Below are 22,832 nucleotides of genomic sequence, written 5' to 3' on the forward strand. Positions count from 1 at the left end.
TCAGGTGAATAAATGTGCTTCCAGTTTGTCATTTAACAGCTACAAACAGGCGATCACTGCTCCATGAAGCGACTCCGAATTAAATTGACTTCCAAAACTTTGCCAGTGTATCGGCAGCTGAGTGTGTGGGCTCCAGGTTTATTTATAGACGGGCTTTTTTAGGCTCTAGTGCGGGGTGCAGGCAAAATTCATACCCCGAGCGTTGTGTAAGACCGGCAGAGTTGAGATGTGTCTGCAGCGTGTTAAGTGTGTGATTGTGCGTTTTCAGCGAGGTAGGCTGCAGCTTTTGTGGAGGCGACTTACATACCATCTGTCCAGGAAGTGAAGCAGAGAGAGACAGTGAGAACGCAGCCCACCCACAAACAACAAGAAAGACAAGAGCTGGTCCACGTCCAGAAACGGAGAGGGCTTGAATATGCGTGTATGAATACATGCTAATGCAGATATTGTTTCACTGCTAGTACTATGCTCTATTTATAATTCAGGAGGTCATTTCCTGTAACTGAGGCGGCCTTCGAGCCTCACGATCAATGCGGTGGATCTGATTTCTTGCAGCTTGTTGTGTTTTTGTGCTTCCGTCCTCGCCTCATTAGCTCCTAATTTCTCCCTCTCTCCTGGCAAAGTTCCTACCTGACTGACAATGCAGGTATGGCCCAAAATATGTAAAAGAGTAAGACAATTTAAACCAGATGAATATACAAATTACAATATTTAACCCTCCTGTTGTCCTCATTTACAGGCACCAAAAAATACTGTTTCTTTGTCTGAAAAAAATCCAAATATTCAGCAAAAAAATTCCCAGAATTTCTGGAAATTTGCAAAACCTTCAGGAAGAACATTCCTATAATTCCTTAAAAGTTTCCCTTAAAAGCTTTATTTAAAAAAAAAAATCTGCCTACCTCATCTTTTAATTCTGTTCATTCTCCACCAGGATGCAGAGCTGGGGGTTGAACACCTACCTGTACGGGCCCAAGGACGACCTGAAACATCGACTGTTGTGGAGAGAAGTCTATTCTCCTGAAGAGGAAAGTAAGTATTCATATATTACTGTATCTGTCAAGCCAATTATTCATTCATGTGTCAATGCATGTTTCCCTACAAAGCTATAAAAAGTAAATTTAAATCACTTAAATGGCAAAATTTGGAGCAAAATGAAACTTGTAGGAGCTTTAGGAAGGCTACTTTAAAACTGTATATCAGTAAAATTACAAATGACTTGTTACATAGCACATATCATAATATTAAAGTAACGTAACTAGATTACTTTCAATTATTTTTGAATAACTTTAATAATAATATTTAAATGACAAACAAGCCTCCATCAGCTATGCACAGGAACTATGGCTTTTGTAAGTAAATAGTTCTTTAGCCTTTTTAAAATGTATTTTAAAACCGTAAACCTGCTAATAATACCAGTTTTTCAATGTCACTATCACATATTATTTTTGGGATACCCTATACTCATAGAGTCAGACGGATTTTTGCCACAGATACATCAAAATGGAACTTTTAAATATGTTATCTTCCCAGGTAACTTTAACACAACACAGTTACTATTTTTGCATCCCAATTATGTAATTCTGTTCCCCATTCCTCCCATTCTGTGTTCTGTCTTTCACTCTAATGAACATGAGGTTTTTGACATTTCTGGTCAATTTATTTTTCATTTTAATCAAAAAAGCAACAACGGTTGTCATGCTGTCATTTATAATGTTTTTGTAATACACTATACTCAGAGTCAAGCGCATTTTCTTCAGAGATACATTAAAAGAAGAGAAAAGGGAAATATTGGTAGCAGTTTTATATTCGTTAGGTGTACCTGCTTTGCCTTGTGGGAGGATACAGGGGGCTGAAGCTTACTGACTGGACAAGAGGCGGGGTACACCTTGGACAGTTTGCCAGTTCATCGCAGGGCTAAAACAAAGAGAAAAACAATCATGCACATGCACACATACAGGCAACAGAATGGCAAATAATTAACCTACAGTATCACATGTCGGACTATGGAGGAAACTCCTGCAGGCACAGGGAGACCCAGCCAACTAACAAGTTTAAACCCAGAACCAAAATGGCAGTGTTTTTCCCAGTTTTGTCCGGTATTTAAAATTTTACCCTTGTTCAAATGCATTTATTTAACCCTTTAAGATCTACCATTGTGCCAGTCTGCCAGGAGATATTCTTCCATTTTTACATACTGAAGTGCAGTGTTTTGGAGGTTTTTTTTTTTGTTTTTTTTTTTTTTAATTTTATTTTTTTTTTATTTTTCAATATAACCTTTTATGCCAAGTTTTAATAAATTATAGTATTCAATTCAATACTTATGTCTTAACTGCTACAATAAATTGCTTAAAAGTGCAATAAACCTAAAAAACAAACAGAAATTGCACAGCTGTATCCCTCAAATTTATAAATGGTAAAAAAGTTATGTGTGGTCTAAAGATCTTTGTTATGTGCGCTTTATTGTGTATTTTTACAAAACCATCACTGCAATAAAAAGGTGCTTTGAGACCTGGTGAATGTGCAAAATGTTAGTGGAACTCCCCAGATTTTATATGCAAAAAGAATGATCGATCTGTCTTATCTGGTTTCAAATCTACCACCAATCAAAAATGAATATGCAGTTGTAGTGCCAGCAAAATAAAACTGATGTTATATTTTAGCAACACTGGGTTTTACAGGGTTAAAATACATGAAATCAAATTACCTCTCGTTCTCCCAGGTCAGTTGCGTACTCTCATAGTCGAGGCCCAGTCGAGAGGCTTGAGGTTTGTTTACGCCCTCTCCCCCGGTCAGGACATCGTCTTCTCGTCTTCCTGTGACTTGACGCTTCTCAAACGCAAGCTGAGACAGGTATGTTACGTTACAAACAGTTAAATAGTACAGAAATTTAGCCATTTTGTGCTTTAACCTCATCCCCCTGTCCAGGTATCAGACCTGGGTTGCCAGGCGTTTGCCATTCTCTTTGACGACATCGATCACTCCATGTGTCAGGCCGACAGCGAGGCCTTCACTTCATTCGCCCATGCTCAGGTCACCGTAACCAATGAGATTTACCGGTTCTTGGGGGAACCACCTGTCTTCCTATTCTGCCCTACAGGTAGGACTGAAGGTGAAAAACGTTCTAAAATGTGACACCAGCAGTTTTCATTGCATCTTCATGAAGCTCCCTGTCTTTTCTTTCTCTCTGCAGAGTACTGTGGTTCTCTGTGCTCCCCCAGTGTATCCAAGTCTCCCTACCTGCAGACCGTTGGAGAGGATCTGCTGCCCAACATCACAGTCATATGGACAGGTAGGAGCCAAGCAACAGCCCTGTATATGTGGCTGTATTCCTGCAGACGTTCTGCTGTTTAGCCTCATTAGTTGACCGAATCAGAACACACACATACAGGCAAAACACAGCTCAGCACATGCTAATGAGTGCAGGCACAAATCCTCACAACCTCCTCCACAAACCAGAAAACCATTTAGGTGAACATCCGCCCACACACATACGGAAGTACAGCAGAAACACACACACATTATCGCCTACTCGCATTTAGTTCATTTCTTCAATTTCATTGCTTGTCTCTATATTTCTACCTCGGAAGCTTTTCTATTGTAGCTTTTTTACCGTTTGTGACATGATATTTAACATTTTTATTGCGCAGTGATGTCAGACTGTGCATCATAACATTTGTACTTGTCTTTTTTTATATTGTTTTTTAGCTTTACATCAACATTACAGGATAAGTAAACTCACACTTACACTTGCTGCTTGTGTATTTATATTAGAGATAATATTGAGAGATGCTCGAGCGTGGGTCAGAAAAATTACATTTGTTAGTGAAAAGTGGTAAAATAAACAAAATTATTTCAGTAGTTTAGTAGATATTGTATTCCCTGGCCTGCTAACTCCTAAACCTCTGTTTTATTAGTTTACATTGTATTTTTATATCGTTTCTAAAGATTTATGGTGGACTTAAGACATTAAAGTTTTGGAAAGTGGCTGACACTTTTTTTTGTGAGTTGTTTTTTTCTGTATATTTTGAAGGAGAAGCAACACCTGCTCTTCTTTGAAATAAGTTGTGAGAAGTGCCACAGGGAGTTTATGTTAAAAAGCCCACTGACAGCTTGGCATGCAGAATATGCAACAAAGCTGTTCGTCAAAATCTGCCACTGTGTCATGTAAGCATCTTGGGACTCTTGTTTTTCTCCCACAACAGTTAAAAAAAAAATCACTACAGTAGACTATCTATCTATCTATCTATCTATCTATCTCATTTATGTGATCGATCTCAACCTGTTTATCAAACCTTAAGGCTTCCATTATTCACCTCTTTCCTCCACTCCGTTCCTCCAGGGTCTAAGGTCATCTCCAGGAAGCTGTCTGTGGACTGTCTGGCTGAGGTGGAGTCTGTCCTCCAGCGTCCTCCGCTCATCTGGGACAACCTGCACGCCAACGACTACGACTCCAGACGCCTCTTCTTGGGGCCCTTTAAGGGTCGGGAGCCTCAGCTGAGGAGCCACCTGAGGGGCCTCCTGCTCAACCCCAACTGCGAGTTTGAGGCCAACTACATCCCGCTGCACACGCTGGGAAGCTGGCACCGAGCTGGGAAAGAGGAGCTGAAAGGTGAGGGGATTGAGGACGGAGGAAGGAGCAGTAATGAGACGGGAGCTGCCCAGAGTTAATAAACTAATATTGGCTCTGCCAGACCACATCCATGTGCAGTTAATCCCATTGCTTCCCAGAGAATATTTTAATAAGGCAGTGTTGCTGGGCAACTAGCAATATTCTGACCACCAGACAATTCTGTCTGATATAACTTAACAAACAAATAAACTTCTAGGAATTAAAGCTGCATCTGTTGTCCTAGAAAAGTTGCTCAGCTACAGTTACAGTACGAATACAGACCTACACACCAGTCTTCTTCTGCTTTCATTGCAGTCATTTCATCAGCCTGCTTCACACCATGTCTGTACATTCCCAAAGTTTTGCATTTGATGAATCCTGTCACACTTGTGCAATAGCAGAGACATAATAGGCCCCGCGTCACCTTAATTTGAAGTTCAGAATCACATTCATCGCCTGTCATTTGCTGTGACAGTAAAATACATGAAAGCAGAGCCAGGAAGAGCAGGGCCAGACAAGGGAATCGGATGGAAAATTGCAGGAACAGAGAAGCAGTGTAGCGTGTGATGTTCTGAAGACTGGGTGGAGGGGAGAGGTGATGATGGAGGAATAATTGCGGCGTGTGATGAAGGAAGAAATGAGCGGAGAGCAAAGTCCCTCGACGCAGGAGAAACACGGCAGAGGGTTGGAGGACAGATAGGCTTTAAGGGAGGAGATCTGAAAGGAGATGTGGAGGCCTGTAATGGGATTGGAAGTGGGAGAGGAATGTTAATGACTGCGTGAGAGTTTGCTGTGCAGCTCCACGGGGTAATACTTTGCTTATAGTGTGGTATATGGCAATGACAGACTGATTATGCAAAATGATCGAAGGGTGTGAGATACTCTACGAATATGAATTAGAAGAGGATCCTCACCAGATGCTGTAATGTAATGTTTTTTGTGCTGTAGATGAGGAGTGTGAGTACTGTCCTGATAGAGCTCTGTCTGCTGCACTACATGACTGGATGGAGGAGCTCAACCAACCTCTGCAAGCAGGTAAAAACTACACCAGACAGGAATGATCTGGTGCTGTTAATACTTTTTACTATTCAAGTAGACCTATTGAATTATTTTAAGCCTGAACTGCATCATCTTCTATTATTATGATTCCAGGCCGGCAGAGCTCGAGGACAGACCAGCGCTCTTCTGTCCCTACATCTCGCTGCAAAACCCCCGACAGACCTGACTGCTCCTCCACCTTCAGAGGAAGCGCCGCCGTGGCAAAACTCCCGGTCTTCCCTCTCAACTCCAGCTCCCCTCCCTCCTCACCCACCAAGGGGGAGAGGGAACCCCGAGAGGGGGAGAAAAGGAGGCCGAACCAGCCGAGCCAAGCCAACCACCAGCCTCCAGGATCCAGGCCCGGAGTTCCGGCAGGCGGAGGTCGGGGACAGCGGGCCCAGGGACGGGGGCTGTGTGGTGGGAAGGGTCTGCTGAGTGAGTCCCAGGTACGACTGCTGGTTGGTCTTTACTATCTGCCCCACGAGCACGGCCCGTCAGCCCAGAAACTGCTGCAGGATCTGACCTGGCTGAAGTCGAACTGCCACGTGGTCGGCATTAACAGCAAGAAGGCCCCGCCTCAGAAGGTCAGTGAGGATTTTGTGTGGAATCTTTAAGTTGCAGTGTGACAAACAAGACGAATGTGACCTAGTTTACGAACCTAATCTCACCTCTAACTCTGCACCTCACTCCAACCACTGTGTAGTTTCAAAAAATGTCACTCAGTGACATCTCCAGACCCGAGAAAAGTGGAACAGTGACACAGGATCACACAGAATGCACCGATACAACGTAACACTTGTTCCCTGAAGTAGACATTAAACCTGAAGCAACATACATTTATTCAAGTACTGTACACCTCTAAGGTGTTTTACTGGAGTATTTCCATTGTATGCTATGTTCTACTTCCACTCCTCTATATTTCATTGGGAAATATTGTACTTTCCACACCACAACATTTATCTGACAGCTTCTGTAACGTTGAAGATGAAGGTTTTACACAGTGGATAACATAAAAGCTTTTAAAATTAAACACAGTTAACCCTCGTGGGTCAAAATTGACCCGGTTTAAAGTTTGAAAATGTGGAAAAAAAATATTTTCACAGTGAAACTTCAGATGTACACATTTTCAACATTTTGGGAAATCTGGGAAAAAAAAAATGTTTAAAATGTTTCTTAAGAACATTCACAAAAAAATCAACCAAAATCCAGGCAATTTCACTGGATTTTGGATGATTTTTATTTGAATGTTCTTAAAGAAAATATTAGAAGTTTTACTGTAATATATGTAATCACTTTGGATATTTTCATGATTTTTTTGGAAAATATTTGCAAGAATTTTCTTGCCGAATTTGGGGGATTTAAAAAAAAAAAAAAAATTTTAAGGGAAACTTTTAGGGAATTATTGGAATTTTCTTCCTGAAGGTTTTGCAAATTTTCTGAAATTTGGGGAATTTTTCTGCTGAATTTTTGAATTTTTTTCAGACAAGGAAACAATTTTTTTGGTGCCCATGAATGAGGACAACAGGAGGGTTAAATATTAGACCAGTACTCTCCAACCTTTTTGTTGTCTGTCATCTTACAAAAAGCAAAATGTAGACAGAGTTCTATTTCAGATATCTGTGATCTCTATCAAATATTGTTTTTTGTCTAAACTTCCCACATGGTTTCAGTTTGATAAATGTTCAAATGATCTAACATGTCATCAAAAATCAATTTAGAGAATAAAAAAACAAAAACTGATAACAGATTTGGTATCACATCCAATACTATATCAGTCAGAGTGACAAAACAACTGCTTTTACTTTTGCTGTTTAACTACATTTTTCAGCAGCTGATACTCATGCACTTTAATCAAGTAGAATTTTTCATGCAGGATTTGTAATGGAGTATTTTACATTGCTGTATTGGTGCTTTAAATTAAGTTAAGGATCTGAATACTTCTTCCACCACTGTGTAGGACCATTGTGGTACCAAGTCTTTGGCTCCAGCCCCGCTAAGCAGGAGCTCTTGTACATAACAGTGGTGCTATCGAGGGACCATCCTGCCATCTGCAGCCAATCCTGAGCCATATGGCTGAAAGGAAAGAATATAGCCCGGAGGTGCTTCTACAGACAGTGAAAGTGAAGTCCAAACCCTTGCACCCAGACATTGAAATACTCAGTAGGAGGTTAGCAAAAATAAGGTCAACTCTTGAGAATGTTTAGTTTTGAGGGTATGGGCTTGACAGGACATTTTTTTTAAATATATAAATTTCATGATGTGCATAAATCCAAAATGGTTGATTGTATGTCAATATTAGCTTTGCAAGATTCAGAATGATTTAACATTAGATGCGTGTTGAGCCATTTTCAACCCTCGAAATGCAGATTTGTATGAATTCGATTTCTAAAAAAATAATCCCTGCTGCCAAGAAGTATCCCCACATCATGATGCTGCCACCACCATGCTTTACTGTGGGGATGTTGCGCTTGTGATGATGTGCATCACAGTCATATCATTTAGTTTACAGATCCAACAACATGTTTCAGTGTGCGGTACCTCTTTGGTTCTATCCTCAGGTTGATGAGTGGCGTGGGCGAGCCTCCAGGTTCCTGTCTCTGTGCGAAGACATCGCTCAGCTCCACTGCAGCGTCGTGGGTGGAGCCAACAGGGCTGTACTCTATGACCTTTACCCTTATGTGTGGGACCTGAGGAACACAGCTCTGGTGGCAAAGGCCTTCATATGCTGGCTTGGTAAGTAGATAGACAGATGGAAATAGTTGTTAGTGGCAGCCCCACACCATACTATTTACACTATTCTCTGCTTAGAATGTGCTATCCCATGCTTTGTTATAGTATAGTATTATTGCAAAACAGTATAATACACTATTGTATAGCACAACATAGCATACTTCAGTGTACAGTAAAGTATTCACCCTCCTTGGAAGTTTTCCCCCATTATTGCTTTTCATCATTCACTTGTGGTCAATCTAATTTGGCTTTTTTTTTTTGCAAGAAAAGATTCTTTCATGTCAAAGCAAAAACAGATTTCCACAAAGTGCCTGCTGCCAAGAAGCATCCCCACTTCATGATGCTGCCACCACCATGCTTTATGATGAGGATGGTGCGTTTGTGATGAAGTGCAGTGTGGGGTGTCCACCAAACATAATGCTCAGTTTTGGTCTCATCAGTCCAAAGAACCTTATTCCAGTTGACTTCAGAGTCTAAACTTGAGCCAACATTTAATGTGAGCTGTTTCATCTGCAGCTTACTTTTTGTCACTCTCATCCAGAATGACATTAACTGTATTAATTCTGTTTCAAAAAGAGAAATTACTGGACTTCTTGTAGTAATACCTGCTTCCACTGGTGACGAACAGGCAACCGTTACGTTATGTACAGTTTGTCCCATCTCAGTCGCCGAGGGTTGCAACTTCCTCAGAGGATTTATAGGTGTCTTGGTGGCCTCTCTAACTAGTCTCTTTCTTGTACGGTTACTAAATTTTTAAGAATGGCCCGGCAGATTTATGCTTGTGCTTTATTCCTTCCATTTCTTCATAATGGACTTAACTGTACTCCAAGGGATAATATGTTGTGCTGTAAAATAATGCTGTACCTACAGTATTGTGTTAATATACCATTAGTATCTATCTTCTACTTTGATTATATGGGTCAGTCCAAAATTGGAGGACATTTGGGCTTCTCTTTTACAATTTTATGCTACATACTCATCAATAATAAGTAATAAACCATCAAAGACTTGATTGGCTCAGCTTACACATTAATGTTACAATTTTTATTATTATTATTGTTTGCTAACCCTACTCTAATCACAGTAACAAGCTTGCTAATCCATGCTAATGTTAGATTTTTCTCAGGAGTAGAAGCTAGATATTTAACTAGCTGTTACTGCTGACCAAGAGGACAAACTTACTGATGGAAAACAGTAAAGAAAAAAATAAATAGTTTTCTTTTTTTTTTTTTTTTTTTTTTTTTTTTTCTTTTTTGTCTGCATTTGTTCTCATTGTTTAACTCCACAAAAGGGGAGTCAACATTATATGAGATTGATGCATATTTTAGTCTTGCAACCAAATATTTTAATATTTAGTGCATGTGTGTGACCATCACCGGCCCTCCCTGAAAGCTAAGCAGACCTTCTTTATTAGAATTCCCTATTATAAGCCAGGGAGGGCAGTGCTACACCTCAGTGATGTGTGGGGGAAACAAAGACTGGACAGGACGAACAGGACGAACAGGATGAACAGGGATAGAAAATAACAGGCGTTGCTATTGCAATTAAAGATTGTAAGGTGGTGTGTTATGCCCAACTACTAACTGTCCATCAATAGAAAAAAAAAATAAAAATTTGAAAAAAGAAAAGAAAACCAAACCAACACAAAAGAAAAAGAGATTCAATAATAAATGAACAAACGGTACTGAGCACCATAATTGTGTGTGTCTTGATAGTATAGAATAGAATAGAATAGGCCAGAAGAGGATGCTAGTGCGAGAGAGAATGAGTTTAGGGTAGAGACTGGAGAGATTCTCAGCACATTCTGGCGGGACCCATCATTTGCTGAAATGGGACTCGGCAGTAGCTGGCGAGACCTGATCAAACATGCAAGTGTGAAGAACCCCGAAGCCCAGAACAGCAATCACGGCAAGGCAGGGCCAAGCCAACAGGGCACCTCCCCCCCCAGGCAGTAGGAGCCACAGGGTGGCACCCCCAGAGAGCCACCGGGGCCACCGTGAACGACGAGGACCCAGAGAACAAGAGGGAGCAGCTACCGACACCCCCAGCGCGCCCAGACCGACCCAGGCGGCCCGGGGCACGAGGACCCACCCGCCACCCAAACCCCAACCCCGCCCACCCCAGCCCCCACCGAACCCCCCACCCCACCACCCGACCCGCCCACCCCCATCCCCTCTCCCTCCCCCGAGGGGGCCAACGGCCCCACACAGCCAGGAAGCCAGACACAGGGGCCGAGCGGCCCACCGAAGGGGCGGCAACCAGCCCATCACAAGGCAGGCCACCACCGGGAGCCGGCCAGAGGAAATCGGAGCCGGGACCCGATGCGAGTCCAGAGAGTAAAAATGGACAGTGTGGTGGGGCCCGGCGACGCCGACAGGGAGGCACCCCGCATACCCCCCGCACCAGGCCCCAGGCGAGCGCAGTACACCCAGGGCCCCCACCCCCCGCAATGCGCCCTGACAACCCACCGGGACAGAGCCACCACATGCCACCAGCCCGCAGCACAGCCACAGCGCCCACCAAGACGGCCAATCCAGCCCCCGCAGCCCACCAAGAGCCATCGCACCTGCCCGGACCCGTCGGGCACGCAGGAGAACCCCCCCCCGACCACAGCCCCCAGGTCCCGGGGACCCCCCAGCCACAGCAACATGGATGATGGTCCACCCCCCGCCACCCCATAGCCATAAGGGGGCCGGGTCCCACCAGCGAGGCCATATTAGTGAAATCCCCCAATTACTCCCTATTAATATGTCTCCCGATCCCAGACTGGAGACATTATCCCTGCACCGTGATAGTGTAACCCTGAGTGTCATGTGGTGCATTAAAAGTGGGGAGGCTGGGCGAGGCGTCCAGGGGGCAGGCCAGAGGACCACAGAGGATGGCTACTCTGCAGCCTACCCTGGCCCAAGTTCCCCGAGCCGTCCCAGACCTACCCCCAAGGTGTGAGTGTGTGTGGTGCATTAAAAAGAAATTAGAGAGCAGGGGAGGCAAGCAAGAGGGTGATGGGGAAGAGACAAGGCCGTAGAGCCCTGCCATCCGCCCCACCACAGAGCCCATCGTTCCCGCCCCCCACCTGCTCTCGGGGCCCTAGCTGTTGTGTCCCTATATGTGCCTAAGAGTAACTATATACAGTGATGTGTGAAGTATGTGAAGTGCACAGTAAGAGGCAGTCTGGTGTGGATCCGGCCCATGAGGAGAGAGCAGCGGGGGGAGACAGGTAGTAAGACCACCGGTACTGATGCAGAGGGCCCCCAGAGCCCGGAGGCAAGAGGCCGAGGTGGGCCCACACGAACCCGACCGGCCCGGCCAGCACCGAAACCCCCAGAAGTCGCAGCGCTGGAGCAGCGCCCCGGCAGACGCCGTAGCCCCACCACGGGCCAGCCGCATGCAGCACCCTGCCCCGGAGGGAGGACCAGGCCGCACCACCAGGGAGCGAGGGCCACGAGCCCCCACGCCCACCCCGGAGCCGGCACGTCCAGGATGCAGGGCACCCACCCCGCAGCACCACCGAGACCCCACCCACCCCACCACACCCAAGGACAGCACCGGGCCCGGACAGAAGCCCCCAGCCAGCAGAAACTTATCTCCAGTGGCGGCACACAGGCAAGTACCAAGGCCTGTGCCCGGATGAGCCAGAGCCACCCCCCCAGAGAGACCACCCGGCCCCCATGCCAGACCCCCAGGCAGCGGAGGGCCCCCAGCCCCCCCAGGGGAGGGAGAGGGACGAGGACGAGCGGCCAGGCAGGAGAGGAGGGAGGAGGAGGGAAGCAGAGCAGGAAGGGACAGGGGAGCGACCGGAGGGCCGACCCACCCCAAACCCCAGGGCCAGCCAGGGCGCCCCAGAAGAGACCAGCCGCCGCCACCCCCAAGGCCCCGGGAGAGCGCACAAACCCAGCAGACCCAGGGCTCGAAGGGAGAGACACCGGGGACACCCACCCCCAGGCAGAGGGGCCCGAGCCACGCTGGCCCCGCAGAGCCAGAGAGCGACCCCAAGAGCAATAGGGAAGGGACACCACCAGTGCATGCACACAGCCTTGAAGTCCATGGTGCCATCCTACTTAAAAAGGTAGAGGGTTAATAAACTGAAATAAAGCAGACAGAAGTCAGACCATACACACAGACAGAATAATAATTACAATTTTATGAGGGAAGTGGCATACGCCCACATACAAGCGGAGGCTATAGGTTAATATTTATTGATTTAATAAATGGAGACCATTTTTCTTTGAAGGAATCCAATTGGTTTTTTCTGATAGCAGATATTCTCTCAAGTGAAATGTGTTCTGTGAGGAGGTTCAGCCAATGGATGATGTTGAGGGCTTTCTTATCTTTCCAGTTAACTAAAATAGTTTTTTTGGCGATGGCGATAGCTGCAAGTGTGGGTTGGATATGAATGTCTGGAAGGGCTGTTTGCGTTAGATCACCAATTAGGCAAACGGTCGGGGAATGTGGAATCCCGCAGTCCAAAATATTGGAGAGTTTCTGTGTGATTGTTACCCAGAATTGATAGACGGGTGTACAAAGCCACAGAGCGTGAAAGTAAGTGTCCGTCATGTTTTGGGTGCATTGCGTACATGTGTCTGAGCGTGAGAAGCCCATTTTATACAGTTTATATTGTGTTATATGTGTTCTGTGAAGCACCTTAAATTGGATCAATTGTAAGTTGGTGTTTTTAGTCATTTTAAATGTGTTTTCACAGATTTGGGTCCAAAAATCAGAGTCAAAAGATTTGGATACGTCTTTTTCCCATTTTTGAGTTGGTAGGTGTATAGAGTGTGTCTTTGAGAGTAAACTATAAATTTTTGAGAGATTCTTCTTATTTCTTGGAGAGAGTTTCACAATGTAGTCGACAAATTCAGGTGGCTGTAAATCCGTTGGCTGTAAAGTAGTCTGAAGCGATGGAATTCTACTTGTAATAGTCTTCTTTACCTGTAGGTACTGAAGAAAATTTCCATTTCTTATTTCAAATGTTTGGAATAAGTTTATATATGTCCTAAATGTGTTATCATCCAGAAGGTGATGGAGGTGAGTGACTCCTCTCTCTGCCCATGTGCTGAAATAAAGAGCTATTTTGTTGTTTGCAAAATCAGGGTTGTGCCAGATTGGGGAGAGTATACTGGGTTTTAATTGAGAGCCTGTGATTTCCAGTGCTTTCCACCAAGCAGACAAGGTGGAAGCGATCATAGGGTTCTTGAAGCAGGAGTGATGTTTAAGAGCAGAAGAGATAAAGGGAAGGTCAGAGATTTTGATCTGGTTACAATCTAACTGTTCTAGTTCTAGCCAGGAGTTATATTCTTCATGTGGATGTATCCATTTGGTGAGATATTGTATTTGGTTGGATAAATAATAATACATGAAGTTGGGAGCCTCCAGTCCCCCTTCGGATTTATTCTTCTGGAGGGTAGTCAAGCTGATTTTAGCCTTTTTATTCTTTGAGTAGAATTTACCAATAGCGGAGTCTAACGATTGGAACCACTTTGATGTGGGTTTAAATGGAATCATGGAGAAAAGATAGTTGATTTTAGGTAATATTTTCATTTTGACTGTAGCTATTCGTCCCAAAAGGGAGATGGGGAGGTTGTTCCAACGCCTCAGATCATCACAGACTTGTCCAAAAGTGGAGTGAAGTTCAGGTGAACTAATTCTGAGAGTTTGGAGGAAATATTTATGCCCAGATATCTGATGTTGCCAGTAGGAAAAGAATAATGCGAGTTTTGGGCTGCGGGCTTCCACGAGTTTTCTGTTAAAGGTAATATAATTGATTTTGACCAGTTGACGGAGTAGTCTGAAAGACGCGAGAAGGTTGTGATGAGGTTAAATACTTCCTTTACTGAAGTTTTGGGTTCTTGTAGATAAAGTAAAATGTCATCTGCGTATAGGTTAATTTTATGTTCAGACTCCAGAGCGCAGATACCTTTGATATCGGTGTTCTGACGTACAGCTGTTGCTAATGGTTCGATAAAGATCGCAAACAATAAGGGAGAGAGTGGGCATCCCTGTCTCGTTCCCCTTTGCAGACTGAAGCTTTGTGAAGTGATCCCATTAGTGGTGACTGTAGCCTTCGGTGAGTTGTACAGAGCTGATACCCACTGGATAAATGATTCTCCGAAGCCAAATTTGTGGAGCACAGCAAAGAGAAAGGACCAATTGACTTTGTCAAAGCTTTTTCTGCGTCCAGTGACATAACAATAGCTTCTTTGTTGTGGCGTTGCGTCAAAGAGATTAGATTTAGAAGTCTTCTGATGTTGTTGGTGGAGTGTCGGCCATTTATAAATCCTGTTTGATCGCTGTGAATTATTGACGGGATGATTTTCTCCAGCCTAGAGGCGAGAGCTTTTTGAGATAATTTTGATGTCGGTGTTGATTAGTGACAGAGGTCGATAGCTAGAGGGAAGCGTAGGATCTTTGTCTGGTTTCAATAATAATTTAATTGCAGCTGTATTCATGTGCGGACTGATATAACCATTATTTTTAATCTCTGTCACTGTCCTGAAGAAAAGGGGGTGCTAACATTGACCAAAAATGTTTAAGAAATCAGCAGGGAAACCATCAGGACCAGGTGCCTTGCCTGCTGGCATACTGTCTAATGCACATTGTAATTCTTTCATAGTCAATGGAGCATCTAATATGTCTCTGTAATTTGACGTTAGTTTGGGCATGTTTAAATTGTTGAGAAAATTATCTATATCTTCTATGTTTGGGTTAACTGCTGCTGAGTATAAACTCTGGTAATAATTATAGAAGGTCTGGTTGATTTCCTGAGGTGACTGAGTATATTTTCCTGAGGAATCCTGAATTGCTGTTATGAAGGATTTTTCTTTATTGCGCTGGAGTTGGTTCGCCAGAAATTTTCCCTGATTTATTATTGTGTTCGAAATCATTAATCTTAGCTGTTGTAATAAAACCTCTGTTTTCTTGGATAGGATATTATCGAGGTTTAGTTTTGCATTTTGTAGTTCGGACCATAATTGATCACTTTGGGTTTATTGCATAATTCTCTGTAAGTTGTTTTAATTTTTCTTCAATTTTCTTTCTCTGTTTGTAGATCTTTTTTTTTCTTGTATGAGGAGTATGATATTAATTTTACCTCTGATTACGGCCTTTCCAGTTTCCCAAGCAAAGATGGGGGTAAGTCAACAGAGTCATTGTTTTTTAGAAGTCTGCCCACTCACTCCTTATTACTCGATCAAATTCTGGGGTCTTTGAGTAGAGAGATGGTTGAGGGCCAAGTCTGAGGAGGTTTAGGGATGGAATCTGTTTGCAGGCTGAGTGATATTGGTGCGTGGTCGCTGATAATGATTGGGTGGATTTTAGTAGTGACTTTATGTGCGATAGAGTTATTTAAGAGGAAAAAGTCAATTCTTGAAAAATGTTTTGTGTACCGCAGAGAAAAACGTATAGTCCCTCTTTGTTGGGTTTTTGAGTCTCCAGACGTCGTCTAGTCCGAAATCTTTCATTATAGTCATGTATGACTTAACTGATTGTGACTGTTTTTACGTGTATTGGATACTATAGATCGATCTACTGAAGGGTTTAAAACTATGTTGAAGTCACCACCGATAATAGTTATTGAGTTAGCAGGATAAGTCTGCTAAGTGAGAGAAAACAGTGTGAAAGAAGGCTGGATCATCATTATTCGGAGCATAGAGGTTTACAATAGAATATAATTTATTAAAGATTGTTGCCTGGATAATAATATATCTGCCCTCTGAGTCCGTTACTGTACTGTTAAAGTGAATGGAATTCTCTTATGGACTAGAATGGAGACCCCTCTTTGTCTAGCTGTTTAAACAGATGAAAAGATAATACTATAATCGAGTCTGATAAACATTTTTCTTCCGACTGTAGTAAATGTGTTTCTTGAAAGGAGCAAAATATCTGCTTTTAATTTAGAGACATAGTCCATGATTTTAAACTCTTTTTGTTTGTGAGCGTATGCCATGAACATCCAGGCTACGATATTAAACTTGAACATAGAGAGAGAAGATGTTTCTTTCACTGAGTATGTAGTAATGTAATATAACATCTGTGTGTGTCCTTGTGAGCTGTCTGTTGCTGTCTGTGAGCTGTGAGTGTTGGAGAGAGATGTATACAGCAGGTCAGGATCTATATATACATTATATAATAGCACATCATTGCCTGAAAAACTATCAACAAACACATTATAAAACATACAAGCACAATAAACATGGGGTACATAGAGTGTGAGTGAGAGTGTGGGGGGTGAGTGTGTGAGAGGGGGAGAGCTAAAGGGAGACATATAGAGAGGGAGAGAGAGAAAAGTAGAAGGAGGAGGGGGTTCTCCAGTGGGGAGTGTAGGTTAGGAGAGTGAGACATTTACATCTGTGATTTTTTTTTTTTAATAACATTTTCTAACATAAATGACTAAATGATATATTAAACGTTTAAGCCATTTTTTTTTTTTTTTTTTTTTAGAAGAGCCAGGTGGTAATGGAGGGTTCCCGAAATAGCTGCCCATCTATGTATAGTTTGTCCACAACCAGTGCAGTCCGTTTACCTTTCTGTCTGTGTTCTTTCATGATGGGATATAATACTTTGCGCCTCTCGTTGATTTCCCTGGGAAACTGGTCGTTCATCCCGAACGACGTGCCTTTCAGCTCCCGTCCTTTGCTCTTACGAGCACTTTCTGCTGGAAGTGCTCGAACTTTGCAATGATAGGACGGTGACGGTTTCCTCCTCGGGGTCCGAGCCGGTGGACGTGGTGGAAAGTGATGTTTTTAACAGTTTCCGCAGGGATTTTTAAGCGCCGACACATGAAGTTTTTAACAAGGGTCTCTGGGTTATCCGTTGTGGACTCAGGGAATACCAGAAAAGATTAGGTTGTCCCGCATGCTCCTCGACTGGATGTCCAGGACGGTCTCCCTCAGGGTTTTGTTTTCTTTTTTAGTGTATTCACCTCTGAAGTGACCGCTGTCAGCGGTGGACCGGAGTTCGGTGTTGTCCCTCTGCAGATCTCGATCTGCTGGTGGGTGAACTCCAGGCTTGCTTTCAGGTCTTTTATCTCCTGGTGAAGCAAACTAAGAATATCGAGCTTCTTATTAATAGATCGAGAACACTTACCTGGATATCCGTGACCTCCAAGTCTTGTGTGTCCGTCGAGGAGTCTGCTTTCTTCCTCTTGCTCGGGTTGGCGTCTTCCATGGTGCACCGGACGAAGTAGTCGTCAATAAAGTTCTCAAGGTCCTCCACTGTGAGCACTACCGTTTCCGATCTTGAGCAGGCTATTTAGTTAGGTTGTTGTTTTATTTATTTATTTATTTTTAATACAAATACGTCGAGATAACGGCGATTTGTTTACTTCTCATCTAGCAGCTGGGAGCCGCCATGTTGAATTTCGTCACTCTCACTGAATCTCGCGATCTCACAGCATCTCGCGATCTCACCTCCTCCTATCCCACACACACATAAATAGTTTTCTTTTTCTTCTACCAGCTAAAAAGGTTATGCTAACAGGGTTGTGGGACACATGGTCCATGCATAATAATTATTATTTAAAATATCATTTTGATTAAAAAAATGTTCCCACAATTACAAGAGACATCAATGAAAAAAATAATACCAAAAAAAAAAGGAGATTTCAATGTCATTTTAACGGTTTTATTTGAGATTCAATTTGGTCATCAGGGGGGTGGGACAAGAGAAAAATGGCATTTTTGGGAAAACTCCAGACTTATTTTGTATTTTAAAAATATTTTCAAACATTCTTTTCTCATAGTTTTTTTTAGATTTGGTCTCAGGACAAGTAAATTTACACAACAACTGCAAGTTTTAGTATTTTGTAGATGGATTATTTGAAATTTGATAGGTGGGATATAAACTATCCTCCAGTTCTGGAAAGACCCATATACAGTATTGTATATTAAAGCTCGTAATACTGCTAAAACAACAAATGATAATCAGAGAGGTTCTGTGTTAGTGTGTTGTTGTCATCTGCTTTTAATGCAACTTTCTTTTTTCTTACTCTACCCACTTACTTGTCTACGTCACTCAGATGGACGAGTGTTGAGTGACAGCTCCACCCTCGGCTCCTGGAGGAACTGCTTCCACTGTGAGTAGGCATGGCGTTTACGCTTTTTGTCTCCCTGTCACTGCCTGAAATAACCAACTGCGATACAACCTTCAGTCATTACGTCCTTGCACGAGCTCAGCAGAGCTCAGCAGATAGCACTGCAGCGGGGACCGAACCATCAGTTGTGCTTCAAATATTTATGACGACAGCATAAAAACTGAAAAAAGTTCATTTCAGCCAACATCTCTTGAGGAGGTTTAATGCTGTAAACCACTGAATTTTTATGCTTGCATAAATGTTTAAAGGCGTGCGATCACTTTCCATCTACACTGATGAGTTTTCAGGCCTTCCGTTGGCTCGAAGCTGATGTTTTCACCAGTGACATGTGGTTCTCGTCTCTGTCAGGGTGTGGGAAGACCACAGGAGCAGACGTCCTGGGAGTGGAGTCAGAGCCATGGGTGTTCAAAGGAGGCGTGTCTGGGGAGGTGCAGGTAACGTGTGCATTTGTTAGAAATCTAATTTATGGATGGATTTGGTTTTTGTGAAGGTACATGTGCTTGCTTTCTTGAATTTTTAATAATATGTGATTTGGCTCTTTAGAGTTCAGTCCTTGAAGCTGCCTAATGTGTGTGTGTTGCTGTGTAGATGCTTCTCCCGATAGGCAGCAGCAGTGAACTTTTCACCCATCCTCCTCCTCTCTTCCCTACCTCTCGTCTCTACAACATCAGGCCCTATCACAGCAAAGACAAGGTAGGAGAAGTCTCACCCACACGCATAACACAATGATAATTCATCAAATATCACAGAAGTCAAAGACTTGCTCTCAAGACAGGGAAAGTTGGAATATTTGTTTTTACAGTTACACCATGCAGTCAGTGCAAATTTTGGACTACTTACCTTTTTCAAAAAACAACTTAGGAGTAAATTGAAGAGCTTTTTAGGTCATGGAGATGCTCAGACTTGGAAAGTCATGAAATATTTATGGAATTTTCAATCACTAACCTTGTACAGACAAATGCTGCAAAATTTATCTTAGAGTTGTCAAAGGACCCTGACTGTTCAGTCACCTGTAGATTTTTAGTCCCGCAGTGAAACCCTGAGGTCAGGAAACACACGCTCTAACAAACCACAACCATGTCTAAAATGCTAGTATTTTCTGTGCAGGCATTTTCAGACTTTTTCTGAAAGTTAGTTGTGAACTGAGGTTTAGTTAAATTAGGGTTAGGTATGAATTAATGATGGTTAAGATGAGGGTTAGCGCTAGCTTGTCCACCATGAATGGAAGTCAATGCTACATCCTAACAAAGACAAAAGAATGTCCAAACTTGTGTGTGTGTGTTTAGGTGGAGCTATACCGGATGGTCCGCCAACTTCACCTGAGGACTCAGGGTGTCCAAGAGTCCAGTGCTGCTCATCCAGATATCATAGGAGACAGGTCCATATGCATGAGAGACAAAATATAAAAGGAGACAGGTTCATTGGATGTTTGTCGTAACGGAATGACTTGCAAACAGTGTATTCACACATTTTAAAAATGTATTACCTTATTTCAATTCCCTAGATGTCTTGGACCGTGCCTGGCGTTGTGCCCCGAGTACAGCTTCATTCTGGAGGATGAGCTGGGTGTTTGCGGCTGCGTGTTGGGCATCTTGGATGTTCGCTCCTTTGCCAAGCGGTGCCAGGCCAGCTGGATACCCGCCATGAGGGACAAATACCCACCCAAAGGGAATGTCACCCACCCCAACACACAGGTGAATGTGAGGGAGTTATGCAGCACAAGAAGTTAGTTTATTTCAGAACTCTAGAGGGACGGTGAAGAGAAAGTCACTGTTGAAAAAAAGCTCGCATTAAGGCACATTGGAGACTGGAAAAAGGTTCTTTGGTCTGATGAGACTAAAATTGAGCTTTCTACCACTAAGCTTTGAGTGGTGAAGAACAGGCAACTGTTGTTGTTGAAGATGGTAACTCCTTCAGAGGAGTCATAGTAGTCTTGGTGGCCTCCCTCGCTAGTCTCTTTCCTGCTTGGTCGCTCAGGTTTACACGTGCCATATTCCTTCCATTTCTTAATGATGTACTTAAGTGTACTCCAAGAGATATATACTGACTGAGAATCTTTCCTTTGGTATCAATCTCCTGATTTAGGCTTTTCAATAACGTTTGTGCTGCTTTGCCATTATAGCACAGTCACAGCCAGAAGCACCGATTCACCAGTGACTGGACCTTCCAGATACAGAGGTCTTTATACTACAATCACTTGAGATACATTCAGTGCACTGAGATGATCTCCATTTCAATAATTCTGTGACTTCTAGCACCAACTGGCTGCACCTGTGTTGAATCTGGTGACTGTTTTCACTTTGTGACAAGAAAGTGTCTTTATTTTGGTAAATTCTTGTCCCAGAAGCCAAATTAAATTAACCATAATGCTATGTTGAAAAGCAATAAAAGGGTGAAAACTTCCAAGAGGGGTGAAGATTTCTTATAGGTGTACATAACACATCAGGTAGAATTATGCACACACAGTTTAGATGTATCACTGCATGCTGTCACACCATCTGGATCCCTCTGTGAAGGATGAACAACCCACTGGGAAGCTAGTGGCACATACAGGTAAACAAAGCAAAAAACAAACACATATATACCTATCAACACTTACACACTGAGAGACTGGATTTAAGATGGTGTCGTACAGCCACCTGGAGTATTCTCTCTAAATTTCTCTTTGATTCTAGTCTGTTCATTAGAATCCCACTGAATTACACTAAACCAGATTTGATGGTTTTGCTGGAATGTGCTTAACCCCCTGCGGGTCAAAATTGACCCGTTAAAGTTTGAAAATGTGTAAAAAAAAAAAAAAAGATATTTTCACAGTGAAACTTCTGATGTCCACATTTTCAACATTTTTGGGAAATTTTTGAACATTTTTTGTGGAAAAAAAAGGAATATTAAAAATGTTTCTTTAAGAAAATTCACCAAAAAAAATCAACCAAAATCCAGCGAATTTTGCTGGATTTTGGTTTATTTTTTTTTTCTGAATGCTCTTAAAGAAAATATTAGAAGTTTTACTGATATCTATGTAATCACTTCAGATGTTTTTAGGATTTTTTTGGAAGATTTTTACTCATTTTTTGAAAAGATTTACAATAATTTTCTTGCCAAATTTGGGTGATTTTTTAAAAACAAAACTTTTAAGGGAAACTTTTAAGGAATTATTGGAATTTTCTTCCTGAAGGTTTTGCAAATTTTCAGAAATTTGGGGAATTTTTTTGCTGACTTTTTGGATTTTTTTCAGACAAGGAAGCGATATTTTTTGGTGCCTGTAAATGAAGACAACAGGAGAGTTAAGGTGCAACAAAGGTGTCGATGTTGAGAAAACGAGGGCTGCATTAGTAGTTATAGTGGAGGTAGGAATCTCGGCTGCTGTTGCCCATCGTGACAAACACTTCAAAGAGCACAACACAAACAGTTATCCCCTGACAGCTGTAGAGGATTTATCCGGCCGCTCTGTGCGTCATGGTGCAATACTGACAGTAATGGTGTGGATGACTGTCATTCACAGCCGCCGGTGTGAAGGAAGTGAGAGTTTTCCAGTTGAATAGCAGTATATTACTGGAGTTCAACACAATTAAAGTTTACCACCATGTAGCTGTTTAATGTGTTTTTGTCTTGAAAACGAGCAAAACTAAGCAATTTCCATTCCAGGGGGGAAAAATGCTTATCAGCTGCTTGTACAGTAGTACATTATACCAATTAAAGAGGTCTGTCTCTACAAAATAAAAGCTGCTGATCCAGCGGAGACTGTTGTTGCTGTTGATGCTACAATGTCCTCAAATTTATATCACTGTAATTTGGATTTATGATGGCGATTAGTCTTTATATTGTCTGTTTGCTTGGAGTGTAGTTGTTAGCTGAAAGTTCCCTGTAAAATATGGCTTATTAGTCACATCTAGTGGTAGAAGTAGGAAACTACAAATACCTTTCTGCTTTCCTCTGTGCAGGACTTGATCCAGTTGATGGAGGAGGACCAGGGCGAGTATCCAGACTCACTCCTCTATCACTTCCCCTCTCAGCTGCGACTGGACGCCCTTCCTGAGCTGGTGGACATCAGCGTCAGCCGCACTCTGCTCACCGCTCTCCTCACTGCACTCAAAGCAAACGGTGAGCCCAGAGAGTGTGTGTGTGTGTGTGTGTGTGTGTGTGTGTCTGTGTGTGAGAGAGAAACTTAGAAAATCCAACACTGAAACTGCCATGTCTCAGACAAAACTCTCAGATGTTGGTTCTATTTAACCCTCCTGTTGTCCTCATATACGGGCACCAAAAAATATTGTTTCTTTGTCTGAAAAAAAATCCAAAAACACAGCAAAAAAATTCCCCAAATTTCTGAAAATTTGCAAAACCTTCAGGAAGAAAATTCCAATAATTCTT

General features: G+C 42.8%; 1 protein-coding gene across 1 annotated transcript in view; it reads left to right on the forward strand.

The window, feature by feature from the left end:
• The window catches only part of si:dkey-183c6.8 (protein O-GlcNAcase), a 34,497-nt gene that overhangs the window by 7,124 nt on the left and 4,541 nt on the right, over positions 1-22,832 (forward strand). Inside the window, exons 3-16 of the mRNA XM_055007651.1 lie at positions 932-1,029; positions 2,720-2,850; positions 2,926-3,097; positions 3,191-3,289; positions 4,340-4,609; positions 5,558-5,644; positions 5,762-6,231; positions 8,206-8,380; positions 18,390-18,446; positions 18,813-18,898; positions 19,053-19,157; positions 19,751-19,842; positions 19,969-20,158; positions 22,406-22,565. Of these exons, the coding sequence (XP_054863626.1) occupies positions 932-1,029; positions 2,720-2,850; positions 2,926-3,097; positions 3,191-3,289; positions 4,340-4,609; positions 5,558-5,644; positions 5,762-6,231; positions 8,206-8,380; positions 18,390-18,446; positions 18,813-18,898; positions 19,053-19,157; positions 19,751-19,842; positions 19,969-20,158; positions 22,406-22,565 (2,192 nt within the window). The remainder of the gene's footprint in view (positions 1-931; positions 1,030-2,719; positions 2,851-2,925; positions 3,098-3,190; positions 3,290-4,339; positions 4,610-5,557; positions 5,645-5,761; positions 6,232-8,205; positions 8,381-18,389; positions 18,447-18,812; positions 18,899-19,052; positions 19,158-19,750; positions 19,843-19,968; positions 20,159-22,405; positions 22,566-22,832) is intronic.

This window comes from Amphiprion ocellaris, chromosome 23 (genome assembly GCF_022539595.1).
Source record: "Amphiprion ocellaris isolate individual 3 ecotype Okinawa chromosome 23, ASM2253959v1, whole genome shotgun sequence".
NCBI classification, from domain to species: Eukaryota; Metazoa; Chordata; class Actinopteri; family Pomacentridae; genus Amphiprion; species Amphiprion ocellaris.